Below are 9,578 nucleotides of genomic sequence, written 5' to 3' on the forward strand. Positions count from 1 at the left end.
CCCATACCCGTCCTGTGAGTGGTAGTGAACCCCATACCCATCCTGTGAGTGGTAGTGGACCCCATACCCATCCTGTGAGGGGTAGTGGACCCCCATACCCATCCTGTGGGTGGTAGTGGGCCCCATACCCATCCTGTGAGCAGTAGTGGACCCTATACCCATCCTGTGGGTGGTAGTGGACCCCATATCCATCCTGTGAGCAGTAGTGGACCCCCATACCCATCCTGTGGGTAGTGGACCCCATACCCATCCTGTGAGGGGTAGTGGACCCCATACCCATCCTGTGGGTGGTAGTGGACCCCATACCCTTCCTGTGGGTGGTAGTGGACCCCATACCCATCCTGTGGGTGGTAGTGGACCCCATACCCATCCTGTAAATGCCCCCCGCACCCATTTAATGGGTGGTAGTGTTACAGCCATGTGCACGCCCTCTACCTGCAGTGTTATGTACCATGTATGTATGCACTGTACCATGTGCACCTCGATAAAAGCCTAACGTGTATGAATACACTCGGGCTTCTTATCCCCCGACACAATGAATTATAATTATAACAAATTATAAAGTCATTACATGAACTGCGCAGACCTGTCGTTACATATCTCGTGATACAAGCATCCTAACATTGTTGACACTTGGCGCGTTTAAATATGGCGCGCTTAAAAATGGCGCGTAAAGTTAGCAGAGCGGAAGTGAGCGAGGCTGACGTCACTTCCGGCAACGTTTCTGGGAGCGTCTAGAAGGTCCGCCAAGTTGCCGCTTCCCCCTTACCCACTCCCTCCTTACATACCTTAATACTAACTGTTTTGATTTAGTATTAACAACATTTTAACTACAGATTAATTTCTGGTATACTGTATTAATGTGTATGAACTGGGCTTTTTGTTTGGATTTCTGCTCTATATACTGATACGATATTTAATAGTTAAAACAATTATTATTATGTTTCTGGCACCTCCGTGATTGGGTCCATGGCGGGTTGTCTCCCCTCGGCCAGCTCTCCCCTCATCTGAAGAGTAACTATCCCTCATATAATTATAGCGGAGCGGGTAGTGCTCTACATCATTATGATGGGAGCAACATTTACAGTTGAGGTGTGACTCAACACACACAGTTCTGGAAGCGTCTGGGCAGCAACATGGCGGGCACGTGGCCCGGGCACCAACATGGCGGCCACGTGGTCGGGTATTTAAGAGGGAGCCAGACCCGCTTCCCCTCACAACCGGCCCGGTGCCCGCACGTGTTCCCGCGCTCCTCATAAGTGTTCAGTGATTTATTAGCCAACATATACAAGGTGAGCATCAGTGTCACTTAATTAACAATGTTTTGGTGTAGTTATGGTCACCAGACCTGAGACCTGTCTATCCCCAGGACCACATAAGACCCGTCTATCACCAGGACCACATAAGACCCGTCTATCCCCAGGACCACATAAGACCCGTCTATCCCCAGGACCACATAAGACCCGTCTATCCCCAGGACCACATAAGACCCGTCTATCCCCAGGACCACACAAGACCCGTCTATCCCCAGGACCACATATAAGACCCGTCTATCCCCAGGACCACATAAGACCCGTCTATCCCCAGGACCACATAAGACCCGTCTATCCCCAGGACCACATAAGACCCGTCTATCCCCAGGACCACATAAGACCCGTCTATCCCCAGGACCACATAAGACCCGTCTATCCCCAGGACCACATAAGACCCGTCTATCCCCAGGACCACATAAGACCCGTCTATCCCCAGGACCACACAAGACCCGTCTATCACCAGGACCACATAAGACCCGTCTATCCCCAGGACCACATAGCACCTGGTGTGTAGTGTGGTCCACTCTGGGATATATTTAGTGTGTCCCACACTCGTCCCGTGGCGGCCGTCGACCCTCTTATACAGATATTTCAATCATATACAAAATATATATATGCTACCAATTCCTATATGCTATGTTTTATATATTATAGCACCGGGGCTTTTGTAATTTATGCACTAAATTTGCCACCTGTCTTCACGAATTAGTGTTATTACCTCGTCTCTATCCATGGTTAACTTGGTGTATTCTCAAACGGAAAAAAATATGAAATTTGAAAACTATTTAAGTATCCCCTAGCATTTTATTTACAGAAAACCAAATTCTTCAGACCGTTTCAAAGAAAACAATTTAAGCATATACTATTTTATGATCTAAAACAATGATATATAGTGCAATAAGGTTCTAACGTGAGAAACCTCGCTTTTGGGGACAAAGATTGACAGATAAGTTTAGATGTAGACTAATATTGGGATAGTAATATGCGTTCAGACCTTCACTAATATGTATATTATCCAATAGTTTAACCAGGAGGACTGGTCAGTCATGAGTAGTTACCCTGGTGCAGGCCCTGGGTGAATACTTACGCATATGAACATGTATACCAGATTATGTATACTGTATATTATATATATATATATATATATATATATATATATATATATATATATATATATATATATATATATATATATATATATATATATATATATATATATATATATATATATATATATATATATATATATATATATGACAATTATATATATGAAGTATAAACACACTTCCCTCAGGGAGCTCCTTAAACCATACGGTTACATCTTGGTAAAATACGACGACAACAATTGTATTTTTATATTCCCGCTTGGTGAGCGAGACGCCCCGACCTGGTCCACGCGGCCCCTACGCTGTTGGGCTATTCTGGGAGGCTGTGTGGGGGCCGGACCCCACCACACACCCAGCTGCTGGACCCCACCACACACCCAGCTGCTGGACCCCACCACACACACCCAGCTGCTGGACCCCACCACACACACCCAGCTGCTGGACCCCACCACACATACCCAGCTCCTGGACCCCACCACACACACCCAGCTGCTGGACCCCACCACACACCCAGCTGCTGGACCCCACCCCACACCCAGCTGCTGGACCCCAGCACACACCCAGCTGCTGGACCCCACCACACACACCCAGCTGCCGGACCCCACCACACACACCCAGCTGCTGGACCCCACCCCACACCCAGCTGCTGGACCCCAGCACACACCCAGCTGCTGGACCCCAGCACACACCCAGCTGCCGGACCCCACCACACACACCCAGCTGCTGGACCCCACCACACACACCCAGCTGCTGGACCCCACCACACACACCCAGCTGCTGGACCCCACCAGACACCCCCAGCTGCTGGACCCCACCACACACACACCCAGCTGCTGGACCCCACCACACACCCCCAGCTGCTGGACCCCACCACACAGGTGCCTCACAGCTATAATACATCACATACAGTAGTGTAGGAACACTGTTGTGTGTGTGTACCAACGCGTGTCAATAATAACTTTCCCGCCCTTACAGATGCCTGAGGAAACAATGGAGGAAGTGGAGACCTTCGCCTTCCAGGCGGAGATCGCCCAGTTGATGTCTCTCATCATCAACACCTTCTACAGCAACAAGGAAATCTTCCTGCGAGAACTGATCTCCAACTCTTCTGACGCGCTTGACAAGATCCGCTACGAGTCGTTGACTGATCCGTCAAAGCTCGAGTCCGGCAAGGATCTCACTATCAGGATCGAGCTTGACAAGAACGAGCGGACTTTCACTATCATCGACACTGGTGTAGGCATGACAAAGGCTGATCTGGTTAACAATTTGGGAACCATTGCTAAGTCTGGCACCAAGGCGTTCATGGAGGCACTGCAGGCTGGGGCTGACATCTCCATGATTGGGCAGTTTGGTGTGGGCTTCTACTCCGCCTACCTGGTGGCCGACAAGGTGGTTGTCACCTCCAAACACAATGATGACGAGCAGTATACCTGGGAGTCTGCCGCTGGAGGCTCCTTCACTATCCGGCCCGACAAAAGTGAGTCTTATAGACTTGTTTACATCTTATGTTCTCCCTAGTCAGCTACCTGGGGCCAGATTCACGAAAGCAGTTACGCAAACACTTACGGACGTGTACATCTTTCCTCAATCTTTGACGGCTTTGGTTACATTTATTAAACAGTTTACAAGCATGAAAACTTGCCAGTCAACTGTTGTTATTGTTATAAACAGCCTCCTGGTGCTTCCGAGCTCTTTAACTGTTTAATAATTGTAAACAAAGCCGCCAAAGATTGAGAAAAGATGTACAGGTTCGTAGGTGTTTGCGTAACTGCTTTCGTGAATCTGACCCCTGGACCTCTCCTCTGTGTGTGTGTGTGTGTGTGTGTGTGTGTGTGTGTGTGTGTCAGGTTGTGTAGTAAGAACAAGCTGCGACAGGTGTGGCCCACACCTCCAACACCAAACTTTGTAAACAGGTTTTCAATTGAATACGTCCAGACAAGTGTAATTAGGCAGCATTAACAGATCCAAGTGCGCTGACAGGTGTCATGAGAGGCATGATGACAGGTGTGGCTTGGTGAGGAGTGTCATGAGAGGTATGATGACAGGTGTGGTCTAGTGACGAGTGTCATTAGAGGCATGATGACAGGTGTGGCCTGGTGAGGAGTGTCATGAGAGGTATGATGACAGGTGTGGTCTAGTGACGAGTGTCATGAGAGGTATGATGACAGGTGTGGCCTGTTAACAAGTGTCATGAGAGGTACATTAGAGCCGTGCCATGTCCCCCTCCAGGCTACCCACTATCCCGGGGCACGAGGATCACACTATACCTGAAGGAGGACCAAGCCGAGTACGTGGAGGAGCGCCGCATCAAGGAGGTGGTGAAGAAACATTCTCAGTTCATCGGCTACCCCATCAGGCTCCTGGTGGAGAAGGAGAGGGAGAAGGTCAGTCTCTCTCCCTACACACTCCTTCCTCCTCCTCTCTCTCTCTCTCTCAATATTATCTCCACATTCACTATTTTCTTATTTTCCTTTCAGGTTTAGTATTATTAACTTGTTTGATGATGATAGTAATAATTTGTTTATAAAAATATGTCTTTCTTTTTCCTTTCTCTCTCTCTGTGTGTCTCTCTCTGTCTCTCTCTCTCTCTCTCTCTCTCTCTCTCTCTCTCTCTCTCTCTCTCTCTCTCTCTCTCTCTCTCTCTCTCTCTCTCTCTCTCTCTCCCTCTCTCCCTCTCACACTCTCTCTCTCTCTCTCCCTCTCACACTCTCTCTTTCTCAGCATACAATAACACACAATGTTATTTTCACCATTGTTACTTTGACAACGTTGTATTAACGTTAAAATATTGTTCTGGTTATGTTGTGTGTGAAGTATTGCTCAAAGCTTCTGTAAAATTCTATGGAAAACAAAACCACTATTTCAGCTATCTCAGGTCTCTCTTGAGATTATAATCCTTTTTAAGGGGGACAATGGAGTCGACTCCTACCTGCCTATCGCAGTTTCCTACTACCCATGTGTCATCCTTAAAAGTTAGGTGAGGCTAGCGTCAAGCATCTGATCTTGGACAAGCAGATAAACAGACAGACATTTTCTTGTATATATATCTAGACTTTTTTGTGTCCTATGTTGTGTCTACAGGTGTGCTGCAGGTCTGTAGGAACTATGGTGTGTCCACAGGTCTGCTGCAGGTTTGTAGGACCCGTATGGTGTCCACAGGTCTGCTGCAGGTCTGTAGGAACCATGGTGTGTCTACAGGTCTGCTGCAGGTCTGTAGGACCCGTATGGTGTCTACAGGTCTCCTGCAGGTCTGTAGGACCCGTATGGTGTCCACAGGTCTCCTGTAGGTCTGTAGGAACCGTGTTGTGTCTACAGGTGTGCTGCAGGTGTGTAAGAGACCTCTGAGGTCAGGATAAACACTTCCTCAGTTGGGGTTCAGAGTGCTATACATAAAGGCTAGACCTTCACCATAGTTTAAGATCAAGATTATAATTTGTGAACACCTGGGACGAGAACACGTCTTCTATCCTTTTGGTGTTCCATTCTTGTACAGTTCGTGAGAGATTGTGTCTCATAATCTTGTACAGTTCGTGAGAGATTGTGTCTCATAATCTTGTACAGTTCGTGAGAGATTGTGTCTCATAATCTAGTACAGTTCGTGAGAGATTGTGTCTCATGATCTAGTACAGTTCGTGAGAGATTGTGTCTCATGATCTTGTACAGTTCGTGAGAGATTGTGTCTCATAATCTAGTACAGTTCGTGAGAGATTGTGTCTCATGATCTAGTACAGTTCGTGAGAGATTGTGTCTCATGATCTTGTACAGTTCGTGAGAGATTGTGTCTCATGATCTTGTACAGTTCGTGAGAGATTGTGTCTCATGATCTTGTACAGTTCGTGAGAGATTGTGTCTCATGATCTAGTACAGTTCGTGAGAGATTGTGTCTCATAATCTAGTACAGTTCGTGAGAGATTGTGTCTCATAATCTTGTACAGTTCGTGAGAGATTGTGTCTCATGATCTTGTACAGTTCGTGAGAGATTGTGTCTCATAATCTAGTACAGTTCGTGAGAGATTGTGTCTCATAATCTAGTACAGTTCGTGAGAGATTGTGTCTCATAATCTTGTACAGTTCGTGAGAGATTGTGTCTCATGATCTAGTACAGTTCGTGAGAGATTGTGTCTGTGGTGTCACAATACTAACGTGAATATTTTCTCTACACGTCCAGCAAATCCCAGATGACGATGAAGAAGAGAAGGAAGACGAGGCTGCTAAAAAAGACGACATGCCGAACGTGGAGGACGTGGGAGCAGACGAAGACGCTGACAAAGGGCTGGAGAAAGCCAAGAAGATGAAGACTGTGAAGGAGAAATACATGGAGGACGAAGAACTGAACAAGACGAAGCCGCTGTGGACCCGCAACCCAGATGACATCTCTCAGGAGGAGTACGGAGAGTTCTACAGGTCACTCACCAATGACTGGGAGGACCACTTGGCTATCAAACACTTCAGTGTTGAGGGCCAGCTGGAGTTCCGGGCACTTCTCTTCGTGCCTCGACGTGCTCCCTTTGATCTCTTTGAGAATCGTAAACAGAAGAACAAGATAAAGTTGTATGTTCGTCGCGTGTTCATCATGGATAACTGTGAGGAACTCATCCCAGAGTACCTCAACTTCATCACTGGTGTTGTTGACTCTGAAGATCTTCCCCTCAACATCTCTCGTGAGATGCTTCAACAGAACAAGATCTTGAAAGTTATCCGTAAAAACTTAGTGAAGAAAGCCATGGAACTCTTCGAGGAACTCATGGAGGACAAAGATTCATTCAAGAAATTATATGAGAATTTCTCCAAGAATATCAAACTGGGCATCCACGAGGACTCCACCAATCGTAAGAAACTGGCAGAGTTCCTGCGGTTCTACACCTCAGCATCAGGAGACGAGATGAGCAGCTTGAAGGACTACGTCTCCCGCATGAAGGACAACCAGAAACAGATCTATTACATCACCGGAGAGAGTCGTGACGCTGTCGCTAACTCAGCCTTTGTAGAGAGGGTGAAGAAGCGAGGCTTTGAGATCATCTACATGATTGACCCCATCGACGAGTATTGCATCCAGCAGCTGAAGGAATATGACGGTAAGCAGCTCTTGTCGGTCACCAAGGAAGGTCTCGAGCTCCCAGATGACGAGGAGGAGAAAAAGAAGTTAGAGGAACAAAAACAGAAGCTGGAGAACTTGTGCAAGGTGAGACTTGACTCACAATCCCTCACCATACAATGTGAGGCCATCAAGAAAATGTACTTCTCACTCCCACCACATTCTAGTTTAATTATTTTTTACTTAATAAAGTATAAGGTTCAGTTCTATTTATTAGTTAGAATACGTTCAGGAATTAGCTGACGTACCTAGTCACAAAAGCAAAGTGTATTATCTCATCTCATTAACTAATGTCACTTCACCTCACTCCAACAGTGTCTCTGATGTTATCTGATCTACTTTATCTTTTTTCCAGGTAATAAAGGACATCCTTGACAAGAGAGTAGAGAAGGTGGTGGTGAGCAACCGCCTGGTGACCTCTCCGTGCTGTATCGTGACCTCCCAGTATGGCTGGACCGCAAACATGGAACGCATCATGAAGGCTCAGGCACTGCGAGACACCTCTACCATGGGCTACATGGCTGCCAAGAAGCACCTGGAGATCAACCCAGATCACAGCATCATTGAGACCCTCAGGCAGAAGGCTGATGCTGATAAGAATGATAAGTCTGTGAAAGATCTAGTCATGCTGCTCTTCGAGACGTCCCTTCTAGCGTCCGGCTTCAACCTGGAGGACCCCGGGGTACACGCCGCCAGGATCTACAGGATGATCAGTTTAGGTCTTGGTATCGACGACGAGGAAGCTATCACGATCCCTGAGGACACCAACCCTCTGGACGACATGCCGCCGCTGGAAGGGGACGAGGAGGATGCCTCTAGGATGGAAGAGGTCGACTAGCCATGTCATCCTCCGCCCAACATGTCTCATACACACTTCTCATCCACGCAATCATTCCTCGCAAGATTTATGATATATTTTCTATCATCCTTCGCTATTTATAGTCATTCATAATCAATTATAACGTCAGAAACAAAGAAATTAAAGTGATCACCTAAAATGTCTACAATTTAATTTGTGATGCAATTCATTCCATGTATATCATTGTCGTGCAGCATGTGTCCATCAATCAGTATAGGAGGATACTTGTCCAGGCATTCATCATGCTGTAAGCGGCATCGCCTGTAGCTTGCTGCTATGAATGCTCCTGTAAAGCCAGCCTCGCCTCAATTTTATAAATAAATGGATAACCAGACATTTGTGTTTATATATCATCACCCAGAGATGTAGTAAGAACAAGCTTTTGACAAAGCTGAACACACCAAACTTTTTAGAAAACTGCTGAACAGAAAAATATGTTCTGCCATTGGTAGATATCTATATATTTCTTGTATAAAATCAGATATGTCGCTGTATAACCTTGCATAATAAGGTGTACACCATAATAAAAAAGGGGGTGGTAGGAGAAGCGAACACTCTTTTGTATTCAGAGTTAAATGGCAAGTTTTCCCTGAATGCTCTGTGTTCCCTTCTCTGAGGCTGTGGGTCCCTATAATTGCACCAGAGGTGGTACCCCCCCCCCTATATATAATATATATATATTAAGATGAATAGGAAAACCAGGGATATTCTGAACATCTTGTTTCAGATTCTTTACTTTAAAATGAATAACGTTTCGAATACTTCTCGTATTCATCATCAGATATAAAAGAACAAACAGAAATCACAATCAAATAACTGGTAAACAAAGAACTCATACTGACTATAATTGTCTATCAAAGAAAGGAAAATGCTTAAAAAAATACACTTAAGCTTACTTAAAGTGATCAATACAAATAAAACTTATTAACTGTCACATAGATAAAAGCTAATTCAAAAATCCATTAAATTACAAGAGGAATTTTATAACTACTAAAACAAACCAATACTATTAAACTTAGGTGAAGTGATCAACAGGAAGCTTGACAGCTGACACATAGATACTAAACACTATTTCAAATATTCATATAATGACTACAACTCTACAAAAAATGTATATAAAATGCCAGCAGAATAAGCGACCATTATAAAGTACTAACCAAAATCTTATAAAAACTCATATATTAAACAAATCTAAATACCAA

At 45.4% G+C, this 9,578-nt stretch overlaps 1 protein-coding gene across 1 annotated transcript; it reads left to right on the forward strand.

The window, feature by feature from the left end:
• Window positions 1-1,132: 1,132 nt before the first annotated feature.
• LOC123770521 (heat shock protein HSP 90-alpha) lies at window positions 1,133-8,710 on the forward strand. The gene is made up of 5 exons (XM_045762480.2): window positions 1,133-1,292; window positions 3,395-3,899; window positions 4,652-4,806; window positions 6,591-7,604; window positions 7,873-8,710. Exons 2-5 carry the CDS (start codon window positions 3,395-3,397, stop codon window positions 8,353-8,355), a joined length of 2,157 nt encoding a protein of 718 aa, XP_045618436.1. The 5' UTR covers window positions 1,133-1,292; the 3' UTR covers window positions 8,356-8,710.
• The last annotated feature ends 868 nt before the right edge of the window (window positions 8,711-9,578 follow it).

The sequence above is a fragment of the Procambarus clarkii genome, chromosome 46, assembly GCF_040958095.1.
Source record: "Procambarus clarkii isolate CNS0578487 chromosome 46, FALCON_Pclarkii_2.0, whole genome shotgun sequence".
Lineage (NCBI taxonomy): Eukaryota > Metazoa > Arthropoda > Malacostraca > Decapoda > Cambaridae > Procambarus > Procambarus clarkii.

Coding starts and splice junctions, on each gene's coding strand:
- LOC123770521 (XM_045762480.2), top strand. CDS start 3,395: ATGCCTGAGGAAACAATGGAGGAAGTGGAGACCTTCGCCTTCCAGGCG. Junction 4,807..6,590: donor TGGAGAAGGAGAGGGAGAAG/GTCAGTCTCTCT, acceptor CTACACGTCCAG/CAAATCCCAGATGACGATGA. Junction 7,605..7,872: donor AGCTGGAGAACTTGTGCAAG/GTGAGACTTGAC, acceptor TCTTTTTTCCAG/GTAATAAAGGACATCCTTGA.